The 22753-nt window shown below is 41.8% G+C and overlaps 1 protein-coding gene across 2 annotated transcripts in view; it reads right to left on the minus strand.

Annotated features, from left to right (window-relative positions):
• Window positions 1–22753, minus strand: part of JAM2 (junctional adhesion molecule 2) — an 84379-nt gene that overhangs the window by 32882 nt on the left and 28744 nt on the right. For both annotated transcript variants that reach the window (XM_017346699.3, XM_051819205.2), the window contains exon 2: window positions 6033–6098. In XM_017346699.3, coding sequence (XP_017202188.2) covers window positions 6033–6098 — 66 coding nt within the window. The remainder of the gene's footprint in view (window positions 1–6032; window positions 6099–22753) is intronic.

Raw genomic sequence — 22753 nt, forward strand, 5'->3', positions numbered from 1 at the left:
AATGGTCATTATTATTTTCACCCATGAAGAACTTCTCTTTAGTTGTAATGGCAAGTTGACAGGACAGAAATCCATATCCTATGCCATCACAAGATTATCTATGAATGAATCGCAAACGAACTAACATGTTACCTACATCTGGTTGGAACAGCAAAGAAAATGATATACAGATGTCCTATTTTTATTTTATAGAAAAAATATATATCATCTAGACACTCTTTTTCTTTTTTTAAATTTATTTTATTTATTTGAAAGAGTTATTCCCCAAATGACCACAATGGCCAGAGCTAAGCTGATCTGAAGCCAGGAGCCAGAAGTCCCCTCCAGGTCTCCCATGTGGGTGCAGAGGCCCAAGGACTTGGGCCATCTTCCACTGCTTTTCCAGACCACAGCAGAGAGCTGGATGGGAAGAGGAGCAGCTGGGACTCGAACTGGCACCCACATGGGATACCGGCACTGCAGGTCTTGGCTTTAACTCGCAGCGCCACAGCGCCAGCCCCTCTTTTTCTTTTAAAGTGACTATTTCACTGCCAAATATTCGTTTCACTTGGATTAAGAAAAGGTAGTTATTTACAAAAAGCATTAGTCACAACTTGCAGTGAAATAATCACTTGTAGAAATCATAAACCAAGGTCTTCAAAAGGATCATGGAAAAGTTGAATTAAAATTTTTGGTACAAAACTGTTTTGAAATCCATGCATAGGTTTTTCCACAATACTCCTCTTCCATGAAGTTTCATTGAAAGACCTCTTGCAAATAGAATCATTATGAACTTCTACTAGGATTCTGTCCTGCTATCTTGTGTGTATATTCTCTGTGCTCAAGTTTAAAATCCTCAAAATCTTATGCAATATTTAAAAAGTAGTTCTGAGGAATTAGCAGAGATTGTTTCTGTGGGAAATGTTTGCTAATAAACGTGGATGCACAGCTGTCAGAGGGCTGAGCACTCGGCTCGAGGCTGCGTGCAGAACTCACAAGGTCGGCAGAGCTGCCCTGATCTTGGTCTCACTCTGCTTGTGGCAGCCCCGTGGAAGTGAGACAGAATGGCAGCACTGGAGAGGTGCACCCCTCAACATCTGAGAAACCAGAGGCAAAACACGGAGTGGAGCACACAGACACGCGGATACAGATCATCAAATACTAGAGGCTTTGAGTAAAATCAAGGTACCCAATACAATAGCCCCAAACCATGATGTGGAAGAAGGTATATTTATTGTCGATTTACGCAGAGTCAAACTGGAGAAATTGCGGCACATACAAATAGAATTCAAATATAATTTTTTAAAACAAGGTTTATTTAGGGGCATGCCATACCAGCATCTCAGCCCGGAGCGCAGTTCGAGCCCCAGTCCTGACTGCTTGACATCCAGTCCAGGTCCCTGCTGCTGTGCCTGGGACAGCAACAGAACATGGCCCATGTACTTGGGCCCATGTCACCCCTGAGAGAGACCTGGATGGAGCTGCAGGTTCCTGACTTGTAGCCCGGCCCAGCCCTGGCCGTTGTGGCCACTTGGGGAATGAACCAGCAGATGGAAGGTCTCTCTCTCTCTCTCTCTCTCTCTCTCTGTCTCTCCCTCTCTCTGTAATGTTGCCTTTCAAATAAACAAGTAAATCTTTTAAAAAAATATGTGTTGATTTATTTTCAACTACTTGAAAGGTAAGAACAACACAGAAAGACAGAGATCTCAAATCTGCTGGTTCCCCAAATGAATGCAACAGCTAGGGATAGCCAAACCAAAATCAGGAACCACGGATTCCCTCCAAGTTTCTCATATGGGTGGGTGACAATAAACCAAGTATTTAAGCCATGATCTGTGGCCTTCTAAGCTCATTAACAGAAAGCTGGATTCGAAGCAGAGGTTCTGGGGCTTGAACCAGCACTCTGATATGGGGATTCAGGCATCCCAAGCAGCGGCTTAACCTGCTGCACCAAAAATCCCCGCTTCTTTTTTTTTTTAAATATTTATTTATTATTTTTTTGAAAGTCAGAGTTACACAAGAGAGGAGAGGCCAAGAGAGAGAGAGAGGTCTTCCATCCTCCGGTTCACTCCCCAATTGGCTGCAATGACTGGAACTGCGTGGATCCAAAGCCAGGAGCCAGGAGCGTCTTCCAGGTCTCCCAGGTGGGTGCAGGGGCCCAAGGACTTGGACCACCTTCTACTGCTTTCCCAGGTCATCGCAAAGAGCTGGATCAGAAGTGGAGCAGCTGGGTCTTGAACCGGCACCCATATGGGATGCTGGCGTCTCAGGCCAGGGCCTGAATCTACTGCGCCACAGCGTCAGCACCCCCACATCTAAAATACAATTTTTAATTAAAAAGAGTAGAGGTTGGGGCTGGCACTGTAACATGGCATGTAATGCCACTACCTGCAGGGCTCACATCCCATATGGGCACTGGGTCTATTCCAGGCTGCTCCATTTCCGATCCAGCTCTCTGGTATGGCCTGGGAAAGCAGTAGAAGATGGCCCAAGGCCTTGGGCCCCTGTATCCATGTGGGAGACCTGGAAGAAGCTCCTGGCTCCTGGTTCCAGATCGGCCCAGCTCTAGCTGTTGCAGCCAATTGGGGAGTGAACCAGCAAATGGAAGCTTCTCTCTCTCTCTCTTTCTCTCTCTCTCTAACTCTGCTTTTCAAATAAATAAATAAATCTAAAAAAAAAAAAAAAAAGAGTAGAGGTGAGAAAATAGAAAACACTTGTTTTGGAGTGAAACTAACATTTGATTAAATAAACTGGGGCTGGCATCATGGCACAGCGGGTAAAGCCACTGCCTAGGACTCCAGCCCCCCATGTGGGCACCAGTTTGTGTTCCAACTGCTCCACTTCCGATCCACCTCCCTCTAACAGTCTGGAAAAAACAGCAGAAGATGGCCTAGGTGTTTGGGCCCCTGCTACTCTCATAAGAGACTCAGAGGAAGTTCCTGACTCCTAGCTTTGGCCTGGCACAGTGCTGGCTGTTGTGGCCATCTGGGGAGTGAACCACAGATGGAAGCGCCCTCTATCTGTCTCTCCCTCTCTCTGTATCTCTTTCAGATAAAAATAAACAAACCTTTTAAAAAACAAATTAAGAAAGAGGTTTTTATGTTAAAAATAATACATTAAAAATCATGTACATGGGTACAAAGTTTCATTTTGAAGTGATGGGGGTGCAAACGATTGAAATCTTTACTTAATGTACACTAAACTGATCTTCTGTTAAAAAAAAAAAAAAAAGAAATTATCAATTCCCAACTTGACTCTCACTGGGATTAAACATGACAATAGGTCTGATCTGATTTCATCATCATTTAAAAAAAAATCATCTATTATTTTTCACTTTATGTTTCTGTGTGGGAGCAAACTGTTGAAATCCTTACTTAAGGTATACTAAGCTGATCTTCTGTATATTAAGATAATCGAAAATGAATCTTGATGTGAATGAAAGGGGAGAGGGAGTGGAAAAGGGGAGGGTTGTGGGTGGGAGGGACGGTATGGGGGGGGAAGCCATTGTAACACATGAGTCGTACTTTGGAAATTTATATTCATTAAATAAAAGATAAAAAAAAAAAGAGAGGTGGTAGTTGTATAACACTCTGAATATTCTAAGCGCCACTGAACTGTTCATTTTAAAATGATGGATATTATGTTATGTAAGCATCACCTCAAAAAATCTCTTCTAAAATAATACAAAACTGAAGAGTATAATTTTGACATCCTGGCTCAGATACTGTGGCACAGGGCTGAGAAGCAGGGGTGCATATCCTGTGTCTAGTTGCACCTGTCCGTAAGCACCTCCAGGAAAGTGAGAGGTAGGAGAAATGAACAGGATTTCCTTTGTCCCTTGGGGACATCCTGCTCCATTTTTTCCCTCTCCCACTGTGCTCACTCTTGGCCCTTCCAGTCTCCTGGCTTCTCGCCCAGCCCTGTTTATCCTCCAATAAGCACTTACTGCATAGTCCAAATTACTCCCTAACATTAATTCCCTCTCCCACCACTCCCCACTGGACACTAACTCACAATAAAGAGTATTTGTTGTATTAGCTTATTAGCTTAATCATGTAAAAATGAGAACTCAGGAGGACCTAATTAACCTAAAAAAATTCTTAAGCCGTCTGTTACTAAGTGATTCTTTATTTTTGAATGATGGACTGATTCTTATACAACATATTTTTACTTATCAAGCACATGTAACTTACTATGTGCTAGGCACTATTGTGCTATATAAATATTTAACCTGCATCCCCACCCCTTTCCAGTCCTCTTCTTTTATCTTTTTCTCTTTCCTTCAGATCTACTTCTCTCCAAACCAACATGAGGAATCTCATCTAAAATGACCAGTTTCTTTTATGCATTTATTTTAGTTATTTGAAAGGCAGAGAGACACAGAGAGAGTCAGATGGACAGAGATCTCCCATTTGCTGGTTCACTCCCCAAATGCCCCCACTAGTCAGGAGCCCAGAACTCAATGTGAGTCTTGTACATGGTGGCAGGAACCCAAGTACTTGAACCATGACCTCTGCCTCCCAGGTGGCACATTAGCAGGAATGAGAGTGGCTGGGAATTGAACCGAGGCACTCTGCTATGGGATGGGGTCGGGGGTGGAATCTCTCAAGCAGCATCTTAACCACTATATCAAACATCTGCCCCCGCTTCTTAAATGTTTACAACCCCTGGCCTAAACAAGCATTCAGTTTAGAAATAGTAACTCTTCTAGTTACCTAATATTATTGTGCTCTACATCCTTTGGGAAAGTAGCAGGTGGTCCACATTTGAATTATACTTATAAAGCTTTGGTTAATCTTTTTTATTATTAGCTCCTTTAAATTTTTTTAACTGGTAAAATATGCAAAACATAAAATTTTCCATTTTAATAATTTTAACTCTACCATTTAATAAACGTTCGATGTATTCACATTGTTGTGTATATAACAGTGTCCAAAACATTTTCCTCTTGCAAAACCAAAAAATATACTTTTCCATCGATTTCTCCTTATTAGTAGCTACAAGAAATATGGCACCCCAAAATAGGCCACATTAATGTGATCTTAAATACAGAGAGTGAGGGGGCTAGTGCTGTGTTGTAACAGGTAAAGCCACCTCCTGCTGAGCCAGCATCCCACGTGGGCACCAATTAATGGCCCGGATGCTCCATTTCTGATTCAACTCTTTGTTGTGGCCTAGGAAACCATTAGAAGATGCACCAAGAGCTTGGGTCCCTTTCTCAGCAGGGGAGACCTGAAGAAGCTCCTAGCTCCTGGCTTCAGATCGGCCCAGCTCTGGCCATTGCAGCCACTGGGGGATGAACCAGTGGATAGAAGACCTCTCTCCCTCTGTCTCTGCCTCTCTGCAACACTGCATTTCAAACAAACAAATAAATCTTTAAAAAAAATACGGAGAGTGAGGTTTGGAGTGTTAATTTCTATGTACCATATCTAGCTGGCTAGGAACTTTTCAAAATCTCCATCTGTTTCACACACGATTAGAAGACTTCCTGGGACATTCAGTCTTTCATCAAATGTCCAAAATTCCCACTGAAGAGACAGAGAAAGTATTCCTAACACGGAAACAACATGGACCAGCCTTTCAGGCAGAGGGGCTGGTGTAAGGTGAGGCAGAGGATTCTAACAATGAGATAGCACCCCCTGTGTCATCCGAGCCAATTATTTAAACAATACAGCCTGGGCCAGAGTAGCAAATATGCCACCTGTAGCGCTGGAATCCCATACAGGCCCCAGTTCAAGTCCTGGCTGCTCCACTTCAGATCTAGCTCCCTACTAATGCACCTGGAAGTAGCAGAGTACGGTCCACATCCTTGGGCCCCTATACCCACATGGCAGACTGGAGGAAGCTCCTGGCTCCTGGCTTCTGCTGCAGCCCAGCCCAGCCCTGACCAATGCAGCCATCTGGGGAATGAACCAGCAGATGGAAGACTTCTCTCTGTCTCTTCCTCTCTGTCTCTCTGTAACTCTGCCTTTCAGATACATAAAATAAATCTTTAAAACAAAAAATAAAAAAATAAGCAGTATTAGTCCATGAGAATCAGTAAGAGACTATACCTTGGTACTCAACTGCTGTGACTACTTGTTGGTCTTTTGGGGCAGAGAATCCATAGGCCTTATGATCTGAAAGATTAAAACAAGCAAAAAAGTTAAAATTGTGCAAAACGTACATTTTTAAATGTTTGAATAGGATGCAATATTGAAAAAAACTTTTGGATGATAGCTTTTAAAATATCAGGATATGAAAAATCATACCAAGCCATATATGTCTCTTCCATTTTCTGTATTATGGTTTTGGCCTTTAAGCTTAATTTCCCAAAGCAGAACCCATGAATCTTCTTGAGCCTCACCAGCCCAATTGTAAATAAGAAATTACATCTTCAGTTCAGCTCAATATACAATCTAGCAATCGTCCATCCATCCAGCTTTTCATCAATGCATCCTTGCGGAAACTGCTTTTCCAACTCAATTATCTCCCTTCTATATAGTCTGTTATCCTCTCATTGTTTAATTTACTAATTTATTTGATGAAAAGTCATAAACCTGTATCTCCAGCTATGATCTCTGTCCCCGAGCCCCTTTCCCTGCTAGACATCTGTATCTCCACTTCCCAGAGCACCAGAAAAATCTCATGGGCAAAAGTGACCTCATCGGCTGACCCCACAACTTTGTTCCTTTTTACAACCCCATCATGGTAAAAGGCACCATAATTTACACTCATGCCAGAAACTTCGGTGTGGCCCATGATACATCCATCCCCTCATTCATTCACTCGACTGTGGCCACCTGCAGACTGAGAATTGTGTGTTGTCTAAGATACATTTAAAAATACTTATCCTTCCTACAACTGTATTAATCAGCCTTTCATTCCTACGATATATACTGGATGGAAGCTGACTTTATAAACACAAAAGGCTTATTTTGGCTCATAGTTCTAGGGGGTTCCCAGTCCAAGATCAGGCGATCCAATTGGTTGGACATCTGATGAGGCCATTCTTGCTGGCAAAGTCCTAAAATGACACAAAGCATCACATGACAAGGGGGAGAATATGTGTCTGTCACTCCTTACAAACCCACTGTGATTCAAGCTCAGAGCCCACCCTAAAGGTCTAATCTAATCTGACCATCTCCCAGAGGCCACACCTTCTGGCACCATAACTGCATTAAATTTCCACCCTCACCGTACCACCAGCATAACACTTTGGGAACCAAATCTTGAGCACACAGATCTTCAGAGGGCACCCAAACTGATATCCAATCCCACCTTCAAGCAACCAAGGACTCTGCTTCAGAGACGGGATGTGGATAGCCAAGAAAAATTACAGTGCTTCGGCCTTTCTCCACTTAGCCATCAGAGGAATGGGAAAAAACTGCAGCTTATGTCTAAAAGAGACCATCATGGGTAAAGCACACCTGCTTCTCAGATTTGGGGTAGAGAGGAAGAAAGGAGCTGGAAAACACGGACGTCGGTGGGCTCTTGGGGAAGACCACTATTCGTTAATGTTTATTAAGTACTTAGGTGTCATGTAACATCCCTAGTGCTTTTCAAGTAGTAACTCATTTAACTCTCACAACAGTTCTCAGTGGGAGTGGGCCATTTTTATCCACACTTTTTTCTCAGGTGGGAAAACTGAGGCACAGAGAGAGTGAGAACTTTGGCCAACATTACACAAATATTAAGTGGTGGCATTGGGATTTGAACTCTGCCAGTCTGTACCCAAAGCCCACATGGTTAATTACCACCACACCATGTTCCCTGCAAGCTGAACTCTGAGGAAGGATGCACAGCATTGCTCTAATGTAGATGAGACAGGGTGAGAAAGTGGTTATAATGAAAGCCGGACCTGCTCTAAAGTTCAAGAGGAACATGGAAGTGAAGGGGCTGAGACTGGGGAATGAAACACCAAGGGAACCTCAGGCGACCCTGACAAGGGTTCTGTGTGTAAGGGGCTGTCCTGTGCATGGCAGCAACCCTATCTTCTACCCACGAGATGCCGGCAGCACCCCCACTCCAATCATGACAACGATAAACACTTTCTAGACACCGAGAATGTCCCCCGAAGGTAGGGACGGGCAAATCACCCTTGGTTGAAAACCACAACTCTAAACTTAGGCTAGACTTATCACCAGACTAAAGGAGAACAAAGAACCATGCGTTCAATGATTTTCAAAGTTCCTATAAAATTAGGAGTTCCTAACTATGAAAGATAATTTATCATACCCCTGAGAAAGACAGAAAAATCTTCCAAATGACATGGCATCTTGTTTTTGATTAATTCTTCAGTTGCTACACCAACATACAAATCAGTCTTCCAGTACACTAGACTTTATCACTCACAAAGAACATGATGTTCTGGAGAAAATTTTTTTGTTTTCTTGCTTTCTGTTCCCTTTAGAAGTCTGGAGAGCAAAGTAATTATGAAATCAAAGCTCTCATGCCTACAGGACTCAAATTTCTATAAACTGCAAATGTCTTCATCAGGGAAACTGGCCAACCTGCATGAATGGGAAGGTGGAATTGAATTGATCCTTTCTACTGACCAAGAGTTGTAGAAAGCAGTGACCGAGGTGACTACGTCTTAGTGAGGCATCAAGCCTCTCTATTTCAAAATAGCTCATTTGACTGCATATTTCAAGAACCATGAAATGGGTCCAAGCAATCTTTTTAAGTATCCTCCCTCCCCCTGCCATTTTTTTGTACTCTGTCATATAGCAGCCATTCTTTCTTTTCTCTTCTCTGTATTCCTCTGAAACCCTCAGGCCCCATGCCCCCAAATGCTTTTCCTTCCTGGCTTTGCCTCTCCTCCTGTAATTTTTTTTAAATGTTTTTATTAATTTTTCATTTCATGGGGAAGCCAGAGAGAGAAAAACAGAAAGAGATCAACCATTGGTTTACTCTCAAAATGCTGGCAACAGCTAAATTTGAGCCAGACCAAAGTCAAGAACCCAGAACTCCATTTAGGTCTCTCACATGGGTGCTAGGGACCCAAGTATTTGAGCCATCTTCTGCTGCCTCCTAAGGGTGTGCACTATGGGAAACCAAACAGCTGGGACTGAAACACTGATATAGGATACAGGCATTCCAAGCAGCGGCTTACCCACTGTGCCTAACTTCTCCCCTTCAACCTCAATTTTATTTTATGGCATCCAAAAGTAGTCTGGATCTTCAGAAAGCAAAGGAAGGGACATGACTAAGATAGCCAAGCCAGATCTCTTAAATGAGCTAAGGTCAAGATGGGACCTTCCGTGGTCTTGCTGCGTTATCCTACACTCAATGACAGAATCTCAACACTTTTTCCAAGGACGCTGATTCCAAATCATCATTCTGTGAGACTTTCAAAGTACACTTGGAGAAAGATTTCTTTCTTCTTGAGCAATGTACTAGAGCCTCAGAGAAGCTCTAATCAAGACGGACAATTCTTTCCATTTTTGCAGTACACTTTTTAGACAAAACAATGAAGTCTCATACTCCCTAGAAACCACTTCAGAGGAAAATCTGGGCAAAATAGGAAGAGCTAATCTTTGATCTCTCCACATCATCATTTCTTTGAACTTTTCAAACACCTACTTCCTACCGAGAGGGCTTATTTTCTTCAGGAAGTCCCGGCTTTCTTTCGTTTGGTGTGAATTTTTGTACAATCTGAGACAGGGAAGATCTAAGAGTTGAGTTTCAGGAATTGAGAAAAGGAATAATTTCTCCCATCTTTCTCAATTTTAGTTTTCTACTTAAAATTCCCTTGAGAAAGATTTCTTAAATTTTCAGAAATATCTTAAAAATTTCTACAGAAAATAATAACCATTAACTCCAGAAATTTCATTACTTTCCCCCTGAATTTTAAATGTATATATTTGAGGGGCTGGCGCGGTGGCATAGCGGGTAAAGCCGGTACATGCAATGCCGGCATCCCATATGGGCACTGGTTTGAGTCTCCACTGCTCCATTTCTGATCCAGCTCTCTGCTGTGGCCTGGGAAAGCAGTAGAAGATGGCACAAGTCCTTAGCCCTTGCACCCATGTGGGAGACCCAGAAGAAGCTCCTGGCTCCTGGCTTTGGATCAGCATAGCTCCAGCCCTTGCGACCATCTGGGAAGTGAACCAGCAGATGGAAGACCTCTCTTTCTTTCTCTGCCTATGCCTCTGCCTCTCTGTGACTCTGTCTTTCAAATAAATAAATAAATCTTTAAATGTATATATTCAAATAGAAAAAATGGGTCGCAGATGTTAAAACAAAGGATTCAATGAACTGACAAAACTATAAAGAAAAAGAATTATATAAGAGTATCAATTTTTTTTAAAAGATTAACTTATTTACTTGAAAAGCAGGATTACACACATACACATACACACACAGAGGTGAAGGGAGAGAGAGAGGGAAGAAGAGATCTTCCTTCTACTGGTTCGCTCTCCAAATGATCATAATGACTAGGGCTGAGGCAGACTGAAGCCAGGAGCCTGGAACTCCATGGAGTCTCCTACATAGGCGGCAGATGCTGAAGTACTTATGCCCTCTTCACCATTTTCCCTTGCTTTCTTGGGCACATTAGCAGGGAGCTGGATCGGAAGTGGAACAGCCAGGATGTGAACTGGTGCTCACATGGGATGCTGCGGGTGTCATGAGCAGAGCTAAACCTGCTGTGCCACAATGCCAGCCCCGAGTGGTCAGTTTTAACAAATAGGTAGCATTTCTTAGTAGCTGAATATTTATCTCTGTTAGTTTAAGCATCTTGTTCTCCCAGCCACCCTGCTTCCTCTTATCCTACTTATTTCAATGTTTGCTTTTTAATTAATCAAAATATTTAAGTATCTGGTCACCTATTTAAACTTATTTTAGCAGGAACTTTTCAATCTTTATAATATTTATTTATTATAAGATTTCTGCCAGGGCCGGCACTGTGGTGTAGCGGGTAAAGCTGCTGCCTGCAGTGCCAGCATCCCATATGGGCGCTGGTCCAAGTCCCAGCTGCCCCACTTCCTGATCCAGCTCTCTGCTGTGGCCTGGGAAAGCAGTAGAAGATGGCCCAAGTCCTTGGGCCCCTGCATCCACATGGGAGACCCAGAGGAAGCTCCTGGCTCCTGGCTTTGGATCGGCACATCTCCGGCCATTCCAGCCAACTGGGGAATGAACCAGTAGATGGAAGACCTCCCTCCCTTCCTCCCCCTCCCTCTCCCTCTCCCCCCCCCTCCCCCCCCCTCCTCCTCCTTCTTCTTCTTCTTCTTCTTCTTCTTCTTCTTCTCTCTCTCTCTCTCTCTCTCTCTCTCTGCCTCTCTGTAACTCTGCCTTTCAAATAAATAAATAAATCTTAAAAAAAAAGATTTCTTCCTTGTTTTAATCTTTTCACTCTTGGAATTTACTTATATTTTCTTGTACTAAAAATATTTGTATTAAAGCAATAATTTAGTCACAGCAACATTCACTATGAGATATTAGGAATTGTCTCTATTGACTGCTTTCTTGAGCTGATTTCTATTTTTCTTCATTTTTCCAGAATAAATTAATAGGAAAATAAATTAAAAAGGTCATGGAGGCCCACTGTTGAGGTCAAGAATTGTTTTAGAGTTAGCTACAAAACATCCTTAATAGACATGGATGTGGTCCAGAGTCACTGGCAGAAGCTGAGACGATTACTGCCATAACTGCTAACGACTCCAAGTCAAATAGATATTAGTCAAACAAAATATTCTGTGTTTTACTGCCCCCAACTTTAAAAGTTCTTGTATTTTCTATTACTCATCTAAGCCGGTTTGACTAACAATAAATGCTTACATTACTTCAGTTTTGTAAACACTATAATTTTCTATTAACATTTTTAAAGCAAAACACAACACAGAAAAATGAAAAGTGTTATAACAGTTTTCTGTTTCTTTTAAAAGCACAGTACCAACAGTATCACTTTTACTTCTTAAGTTTTAAAAATAAAAATTAAGTCATAAAATTTTGACAATCTCTTATATACAAGTAATTATACTAGCAAATATAAAAAGCTATATAGATTAAGCAGTAACAAAATACTATGCAGTACTTATTGTTGATAAATATTTATATGGATATAAAGTAATCCATTGAAGCAAAAATTATCAGTTAGGTAGTATACTCATCTACATAACCATCATTCACCCACACTGAATCTAGGGTTGTAGGAAAGGGAAAGAAAAATGATGAGACAGAATATGTCCTTCTAGACTTTCAAACTTGACAACCTGGTCTGTCTTCTTAATAAGATATGGGAAGCTACCCAAAGAATAAGGGGAAAGAAAGATGCACTTGACTTTAGAACTATCCATTCTTATGCCCAGCTAGTGATGACCTAAACCAAGGGTGAAAATCCGTCTTTATTTATATTTATTTATTTGAAAGGCAGTTGCAGAGAGAGGAGTAGAGACAAAGAAAGAGATATCTTCCATCTACTTGTTCACTCCCCAAATGGCCACAAACCAATGGAGCTGGGCCAGGTGGAAGCCAGGAGCCAAGAGCTTTTTCTGGGTCTTCCAGGTGGATGCAGGGACCCAAGTACTTGGACCATCTTCTCCCTATTTCTCCAGGCACATTGGCAGGGAGCTGGATGAGAAATGGAGCAGCTGGGAGTCAAACTGGCACACATATGGGGTGACGGCATCACAAGTGGATATGCCACAATGCCATCCCCCATGTGGGGAACATTTCTTCTGCCAAGGACCATTTAGATATTTATAACTTCATTCTCGTTCATGGGACATACAAAACTATCAACTTAAAAATTAGCCCGAGTAAGCTTACAAGTTAGCTGAGTAAACAGGGAGCTTACAGCTCTAGTCTAGGAGAAGACAGTTTAAAAAAGTGGAGAGAGTGCAGTCTCAGGGAAGAGTTAGGGAGAAAACAGCAGAGGAAACTCTATGCAAATTAGAGGGACACAGTAGACATACAAAGAGGGCATGGACGCCCACAACTCGGGACACAGCAGTCGAGTGCCTATGCAGAAGCATTGGGGAATGAGGTGATCCCAGACTGCAGCATCCTAAGCCACAGGTGATAAAGCTGCAGGAAGAGCCTAGAGGGAACTTGGCTTAGAGCCATGTGTGGGGGGGGGAGATAGTGTACCTGCCAAACTAGAGGAGAAAAAAAGAAAAGGGACACATTTCTCTTTTCCCGCTCACCTCACAGCAGAGTCCTGCAACAAGCTGATAGAGTGGGCACCATTTTGGACATATGTAACAGCCAAACCAGCTCATATCCACACCCTGCAACGAGCTGAGCGGAGACTCCTGACTCGTGGGGACAGGCGGCTGGATGCTTGTGACTGTGGGAGGCTTGTGTGCCACGACTGTGGAAAAAAAACTGAGGCTGTGTGGGAGGACTCACGGTGTGGCTGGGACTGAGGGCACTCAATGTGGGAGACTCCACATGCTCAGGGCTTCCTGGTTACCTGGTGAGGGACATTGCTGAGGAATGCACAGAACCTTTTAGTGGTCCTTGGGGAAGAGCGGATGAATATTATATCCACTGGGGCTAGCACTATGGGACTGGTCTCCTCTGAGGAGATCAGCTGAGCAGAATAAACCTCTATTCTGATTTAAAAAAAAAAAAAAAGAAGAAGAAGAAGAAAAGAAAAAAGAGAACATTTACCATGCCAAACTTCAGTGTGTCACTTTATTTTTATTTTTTATTTTATTTATTTATTTATTTTTTTTTTTTTTTTTGACAGGCAGAGTGGACAGTGAGAGAGAGAGAGACAGAGAGAAAGGTCTTCCTTTGCCGTTGGTTCACCCTCCAATGGCCACCGCAGCCGGCGCGCTGCGGCCGGCGCACCACGCTGATCCGATGGCAGGAGCCAGGAGCCAGGTGCTTTTTCTGGTCTCCCATGGGGTGCAGGGCCCAAGCACCTGGGCCATCCTCCACTGTACTCCCTGGCCACAGCAGAGGGCTGGCCTGGAAGAGGGGCAACCGGGACAGAATCTGGTGCCCCGACCGGGACTAGAACCCGGTGTGCCGGCGCCGCAAGGCGGAGGATTAGCCTAGTGAGCCGCGGCGCCGGCCTAGTGTGTCACTTTAGACATGCCCTTCACCCTGGCAAACTGAACAGAGCTCCCTAGCCACACTCACCACATGCCTCTAGATATTCACTGAAAGCAGACACTCCACTTAAATACAGAGGCATAGTACAAAGATAAAAGCTGCCACAATGGAAAACAACAGAAAAGAAACCCACTAGTATCTCCACAAATGCCTAATAGCAAACACACCAATTCAAGAAACAAGAATAAGGAAGACAACATGACGCCCCCAGAAGAACACAACACTTCAATACTAGATTGTGAAGATGATAACATTGAAGAAATACAAGAAATAGAATTCAGAAAATTGATCACAAGATTACACGAAAGTAATCAGAAGCAAATGCATGAAATACTGAAATCCATACAAGAAATGAAAGAAAATTACTCCCACAAAATTCAGATCTTAAAGAGAAATCTAAATAAAATGAAGAATTCAACAGAACAAATAAAAATGCAGTAGAAAGCCTTAACAACAGAATCAGTGAATCAGAAGAAAGAACATCCAACTTAGAAGACAAAGCACAGGAAAACATACAGTCAAACCAAAAGCAGGAAGAGGAAATTAGAAACCAAAAAAAAACACTGTTAGGAATCTACAGGATACTATCAAATTACCCAACATACAGGTTCTAGGAGTTTCTGAAGGTGTGGAAAGAGAGAAAAGATTATAAGATCTTTATAGTGAATTAATAACAGAAAACTTGCCTAATTTAGAGAAAGAACGTGACATCCAAGCAGAGGAAGCACACAGAACTCCTAATAGACATGACCAGAAAAGATCTTCACCACAACACGTTGTAACCAAAAACAGGAGAGAGAAGACCCAAATCAATAAAATTAGAGATGAAAAAGGGAATGTAACAACAAACACCACAGAAATAAAAAAGAATCATCAGAAATTACTACAAAGTGTTGTATGTCAACAAACTGAGAAACCTAGAACATATGGATAAATTCCTGGACACATACAACCTACCTAAATTGAGCCATGAAGACACAGAAAACCTAAACAGACCCATAACCAAGGCAGAAATTGAATCAATAATAGGGACCTTCCCAACAACAACAAAAACCAGGACCAGATGGCTTCACTGATGAATTCTATCAGACATTTTCTAAAGAACTAACTCCAAATCTTCTCAAATTATTCAAAACAATCAAAAGGGAGGGAATCCTCCCAAATTCTTTCTGTGAAGCCAGCATCACATTCATTCCTAAACCTGAAGAAGATGCAACAGAGAAAGAGAACTACAGGCCAATTTCCCTGATGAACATAAATGTAAAAAATCCTCAACAAAATTCTTGCCAATCGAATCTAACAAAACATCAGACAGATCATCCACCTAGACCAAGTGAGACTTACCCCAGGTATGCAGGGATATAAACTCTAAGCAAATTGGGTATAGAAGGAACATCCCTAAACACAATCAAGGCAATTTATGATAAACCCACAGACACTGTCCTACTGAATAAGGAAAAGCTGGAAGCATTCCCACTGAGATCTGGTACCAGACAAGGATGCCCACTCTCACCACTGCTATTCAATATAGTCATGAAAGTTTGAGCCAGACCCATTAGGGAAGAAAAAGAAATCGAAGAGATACAAATTGGGAAGGAGGAAGTCAAACTATCCCTATTTGCAGATGATATGATCCTATATATAGGGGATCCAAAAGACTCTACCAAGAGACTACTGGAACTCATAGAAGATTTTGATAAAGTAGCAGGATACAAAATCAATACACAAAAATCAACAGCCTTTCTATACGCAGACAATGACAAGGCTGAGAATGAGCATCTAAGATCAATCCCATTCACAATAGCAACCAAAAATTAAAATATCTTGGAATAAACATAACCAATGATGTCAAAGAACTCTACAATTAGAATTACAAAACATTGGGGCCAGTGGTGTGGTGTAGCAGGTAAAGCCACCACCTGCAGTGCTGGCACACCCCCCCCCAACTCAATGGGCGCCAGTTCACATCCTGGCTGCTCCACTTCTGACCCAGCTCTCTGCTATGGCCTGGGAAAGCAGCAGAAGATGGCCCAAATCCTTGGGCCCCTGCACCCACGTGGGAGACCTAGAAGAAACTCCTGGATCCTGGCTTCAGGTTGGCACAGTTCTGGCCATTGCAGCCAACTGAGGAGTGAACCAGCAGATGTAAGACCTCTCTCTCTGCCTCTCCTTCTCTCTCTGTGTAACTCTGACTTTCAAATCTCCATTCTTCTGAAACCAATTTATAGATTCTTTGCAATACCAATCAAAATACCAAAGATATTCTTCTCATATATAGAAAAAAGTGTTGAAATTCATATGGAAACACAGGGACCCTGAATAGGAAGGCGATGTTATGCAACAAAAACAAAGCCAGAGGCATCACAATACCAGATTTTAAGACATAATTTGGGGCGGGCGCCTCAGCTCAATTGGTTAATCCTCCGCCTGTGGCACTGGCATCCCATATGGATGCCGGGTTCTAGTCCTGGTTGCTCCTCTTCAGTCCAGCTCTCTGCTGTGGCCCGGGAAGGCAGTGGAGGATGGCCCAAGTGCTTGGGCTCCTGCACCCGCATGGGAGACCAGGAGGAAGCACCTGGCTCCTGGCTTCCGATCGGCATAGCTCCAGCTGTAGCAGCCATTTAGGGGGTGAATCAACAGAAGGAAGACCTTTCTCTCTGTCTCTCTCTCTCACTGTCTAACTCTGTCAAATAAATAATAAAAAAGACATACTACAAGGCAGTTATAATCAAAACAGCCTGTACTGGTACAAAAACATATGCATGGACCAATGTAACAGAATAGAAATGCCAGAAATTAATCCAAGCATCTGCAACCAACTTATATTTGACCAAGGAGCTAAAAGCAATCCCTGGAGCAAAGACGGTCTCTTCAACAGATGGTGCAGGAAAAACTGGATTTCCACATGCAGGAGTATGAAGCAAGAACCCTACCTTACACCTTACACAAAATATACTCAACATGGATTAAAGATCTAAATCTTCGAACCAACACAATCAAATTATTGGAGAACATTGGGAAAAGATACTGGCACATACAAAGAGTTCTTGGAAAAGACCCTAGAGGCAAAGGCAGTCAAAGCCAAACTTAACAAGTGGGAATACATCAAATTAAGAAGTTTCTGTACCGCAAAAGAAACACTTAGGAAAGTGAAGAGGCAACCAACAGAATGGGAGAAATTATTTGCAAACTATGCAATTTATAAAGGATTAATAACCAGAATCTACAAAGAGATCAAGAAACTCCACAACAACAAAACAAACAACCCAGTTAAGAAATGGGTAAAAGACTTAAACAGACATTTTTCAAAAGAGGAAATCCAAATGGCCAACAGGCACATGAAAAAATGTTCAGGATCACTAGCAATAAGTGCAAATCAAAACCACAATGAGATTTCACCTCACCCCCATTAGAATGGCTTTCATACAGAAATCAACAAATAACAAATGCTGGTAAGGATTTGGGGGAAAAGGTACCCTAATCCTCTGTTGGTGGCAAAGAAAACTGGCAAAGCCACTATGGAAGACAGTATTGACACACCTCAAAAATCTGAATATAGACCTACCATATGACCCAGCCATCCCACTCCTGGGATTATACCCAAGGGAAATGAAGTCAGTAAATGAAAGAGTTCTGCACCCCCCATGTTTATTGCAGCTCAATTCATAATAGCTATGACATGGAATCAACCTAAATGCCCCTCAACCAAAGACTGGATAGAGAAATTATGAGATATGTACACTATGGAATACTACACAGCAGTAAAAAAAATGAAATCTGGTCATTTGCAACAAAATGAATATATCTGGCAAACATCATACTTAGTTAAATTGCCAGTCTCAAAGGGACAAATATCATATGTTCTCCCTGATCTGTGAGAACTGACAGAGCATCTAAAAGGAAATCTGTGGAAGTGAAATTGACACTTTGAGAAGGGATGACTTGAGCTGCCCTTGTGTTGACTGTCAGTTTCATTTTTTTTTTTTTTAGTTTTTTTTCCTTCATACTATTTGTTGAACTCTTTACCTAGCATAGTCAGTCATAGGTGTATAATGTCAATTGAGGTTGGATCTTGGTAAAAAATAAGAGTGGCAATAAGAGAGGGAGGAGGAAGTTTGTAATTGTAAAGCTGTATAGGTCTGTATACATTCTTATTGACTTAATTCTAAGGGTACAGTTTAAAAACTTGTCATGGGACCCCTAATCCCATTAAACTGGCTGGTAAAAATGCCATCTTAAGTGTTAAAATGATTATATTAAGTGTTAAAGTGAACATATATATAGAATTAAGTGTTAAGGTGATCATATAAATAAGATCAAGTGTCTGATAATAATAATTGATAGAATTTAAAAGGAAAGAATGTTCCAACATGGGAAGCAGTCTACACAGCAGACTCACAGAATGACAATCACTTTAATTAACACTCTGACCTCAGAATCAGCCCTTAAGTCTTCCAGGTATGGCTGAAAAGCCTGTGAGAGCATTTCAGGCATGGAAAGCCAAGACACTGTGGCAAAAAATGTTCTATATGAAGGATCTCTGTGAGTGAGACAAAGAAGTGGTCATCAAAGAAGGATGTATGTTTCTCTGAAGGGAGGAGAGAACTTCCACTTTGCTTATGGCCTTGTCTAAATACGTAGGGAGTTTGTGGATTCAAAATGCTTCCATAGCATACATAAGAGTGTTAATTGTTAAATTAACAAAAGGAGTCACTCTGCACTAACTCCCCATGCAGGACCTCTGTCCTCAATGAGTTATATTATGAGAATTGACTGTAAAACTAGTTCTCAGTTTTTTTGTGTGTATATGGGTGCGCAAACTGTTGAAATCTTTACGTAGTATATAGTTGGTCTTCTGTGTACAAAGTTAATTGAAAATGAATCTTAATGGAGAATGGGACTTGGAAGAGGAGAGGGAGAAGGAAGAGGAGTGGTAATGTGGGTGGGAAGGGTGGGCATGGTGGGAAGAATAACTATGGCCCTAAAGTTGTACTTATGAAATTTGTATTCCTTAAAAAATAAACAAAAAAATTACCTCATGATAGACTTACTGAATTTTAAGTCCCACCTACAGTTGCCTTGGCATGGCCAGACCAGATGATTTCAAGAGCCTCATAAAGCATGTTGTTCCCCACCAGTGACCTAAACAATTTAAGGGTTATTTTGACTATGAATGAATATCCCCCTAGGAATTTAAGTAGCAGGTAACTCCACATTTGATAACTGTGACCATTGATACAGGTTAAATAAAGTGTTGAAGGGCACAAAGTTTTGGAAAGCAGGGGAGTTTACATCTGCATCTGGTTAGTCCAGGGAATTTGTCATCTCTCTCTCTCTCTCTGGTAGTGTGAGAGAATTGTGCCAAATATGATAGTGCCACTCTGCAAATAGCTTCATTATCCATTTTCAAACTTTAGGGTTGTAGGGGCCAGCACTATGGTGTAGTAGGCTAATCCTCCACCTGCAGCACCCACATCCCATATGGGCACTGGTTCATATCCTAGCTGCTCCTCTTCTGATCCAGCTCCCTGCTATGGCTTGGGAAAGCAGTGGCATATGGTCCAAATGCTTGGGCCCCTGCACCTATGTGGGAGACCTAGAAGAAGCTCCAGGCTCCTGACTTCAACTCCAGTAGTTGGCTCCAGTAGTTGCAGCCATTTGGGGAGTGAACCAGCCGATGGAAGACCTTTCTCTCTGTCTCTCCCTCTCTCTGTTAACTCTAGCTTTCAAATAAATAAAACTCTTTTAAAAAAAAAATAAACATTTTTGGGATTGAATGTTTCAGCACTTAAGAAGAATTGTGTATTGATTACAGTATTCAACCAAAAGTATTAAGTAGAACAAACAAAAAAAATACTAAGAGGGATAACATATTAAGCTGCTCATCAACAGTCAGGGTGAGAGCTGATCAAGTCACCATTTCTCATAGTGTTCATTTCACTTTAACAGGTTTCCTTTTTGGTGCTCAATTAGTTGTCACCTATCAAGGAGAACAAGTGGTATTTGTCCCTTTGGGATTGGCTTATTTCAATCCCATCGAGGTGGCATGTACCAATGCCATCTCACTAGTCCCAGTGATCAATTTCTGTTCACAATTGATCGTAATGATAGGACTAAGAACCAAAGGGATCACATAAACAAGAATAGTGTCTGCAAATACTAGCTGATAGAATAAAAAAGGGAGAGAATAGTCCAACATGGGAAGTGAGATACACAGCAGACCCATAGAATGGCAAATGTCCTAATAGCACTCTGGCCTCATAATCAGCCCTTAAGGCATGCGGATCTGGCTGAAATGCCCATGAAAGTATTTCAGGCATGGAAAGCCAAGACACTCTGGGGAAAAAAAAAAAAAAAAAAACCTAAATGAAAGATCTCCACGAGTGAGATCCCAGTGGAAAGAATGGGTCATCAAAGAAGGAGGTACCTTTCTCTGAAGGGAGGAAAGAACTTCCACTTTGACCATGGCCTTGTCTAAAAATGATCAGAGTCAGTGAACCCAGGGGGCTTCCATAGCCTTGGCAGCTCATGACAAGAGCCTAGGGTGATTACTGATGCCATAAACAAGAGTGTCAATTTGTTAAGTCAACAACAGGAGTCACTGTGCACTTACTCCTCATGTAGGATCTCTGTCCTTAGTGTGCTGTACATTGAGATTTAATGCTATAACTAGTACTCAAACAGTATTTTTCACTTTATGTTTCTGTGTGGGAGCAAACTGTTGAAATCTTTACTTAATGTATGCTAAACTGATCTTCTGTATATAAAGAGAATCGAAAATGAATCTTGACATGAATGGAAGGGGAGAGGGAGTGGATAAGGGGAGGGTTGCGGGTTGGAGGGACGTCATGGGGGGGAAGTCATTGTAATCAATATTCTGTACTTTGGAAATTTATATTCATTAAATAAAAGTTAAAAAAAATAAACAAACACAAAAAACATTTTAGGGTTGTAAAGACAATACTCAGAATATTATAAAATGCCATTTTAGGTAAATGTTTATGGTAAATGAACTAATCTCAGTAAACTGTAGGTTTATTACATATTACACAAAATTTTATGTATATCTCCTTTTCTGCTTCTTTAACAACTTGAGTGCAGGAACTACTGGTGTATTCAGATTGAGTATAAAGCTCTATTCATGTAAGTTATATGCATTAGTAAATTTACAAGAGCTTTCAGAGACTTCCAGTGGCTAAACTGGAATTTTTCAGTGCTATTAAAATGAAATGACATAGGGGCCAGCGCTGTGGTGCAGTAGGTTAACACCCTGGCCTGAAGCACCAGCATCCCATATGGGCGCCGGTTCTATTCCCATCTGCTCCACTTCCGATCCAGCTCTCTGCTATGGCTTGGGAAAGCAGTAGAAGATGGACCAAGTTCGTGGGCTCCTGCACCTGGGTGGGAGACCTGGAAGAAGCTCCTGGCTTCTGGCTTTGGATCAGCGCAGCTCTGGCCATTGTGAATAACTGGGGAGTGAACCAGCGGGTGGAAGACCTCTCTCTCTGTCTCTACCTCTCTCTGTAACTCTTTCAAATAAAAAAGAAATCTTTAAAAAAATGAAATGACATAAATAATTTCTCAAAGTAAAATAGATTTTCAAAATTTTTAAATGTGTCCTTCAGTATATATTCAAATTTCTTTAATTTTTTAAAGATCTATTTATTTGGAAGGTAGAGTTGCAGAGAAAGAGTAGGAGAGAGAGAGAGCGAGAGAGAGAGCTCTTCCATCCTTTCCCTCCTCATCACTCTCCACATTGCCACCATCACCAGGACTGGACCAGCCAAAGCCAGGAGCTGGAACTCCATCCAGGTCTTCCACATATGTGGAAGGGGCCCAAACATTTGGGCCATCTTCCGCTGCTTTCCAAGCACATTAGTAATGAGTTGGATTGGAAGTGGAGCAACCAGGACTCAACCCAGTACTCATATAGGATGATGGCATCACTGGCGGTAGCTTAACCCACTGTGCCATGACGCTGGCTCCTATCTTAAAATATTTAATGGTGGGCATTGGCATAGAAAAGCCATCAGAGACTGGATTTCTCATCAAGTACTCCCCACCAGAACATGAAAGAAGCCACTTAGGGATTCCATAATTTTTCTTGCTATTCCCCAAGTGACAATCTCCATCACTGGTGAAATTAGCAAATTACCAACAAATTTCAGATAAATGCTAATAGTCAAATCCAGCAGAATCCTAAGATAAGATAAATAAAGGTCATATTCCAAAACTGATACTAGTAAGAATCGGAAACAGGGGCCATCATTGTGGTGCAATGGGTTAAGCTGTTGGCTGTAACACTAGTATCCCATATCAGTGCCAGTTTGAATCCCAAATGCTCCACTTCTGATACAGTTCCCTGCTAATGAGCCTGGGAAAGCAATGGAAGATGGCCCAAATGCTTGGGTACCTGCCACCCACATGGAAGACCTGGATGGAGTTCCAGGGTCCTAGTTTTATTCCAAGTCCAGCCAGCCATTGCAGCTGTTTGGGTGAATGAACCAACAGATGGAAGATTCTGTCTCTCCCCATAAGTATCTCTCCCTTTCAAATAAATAAATATTTTTTTAAAAAATCGCAAAATCATTCTTATTTACAAAGGTTATGTTCTAAGACCCCCAGCATACGCCCGAACCTGTGGACAGGACTGAAACCTACACAATTTTTTTTTCTTCTATGCCCGGTAGTAATACCATGAGCATCAGAGAATTAATCCATCTTTCCA

The sequence above is a fragment of the Oryctolagus cuniculus genome, chromosome 4 (assembly GCF_964237555.1).
Source record: "Oryctolagus cuniculus chromosome 4, mOryCun1.1, whole genome shotgun sequence".
NCBI lineage: Eukaryota > Metazoa > Chordata > Mammalia > Lagomorpha > Leporidae > Oryctolagus > Oryctolagus cuniculus.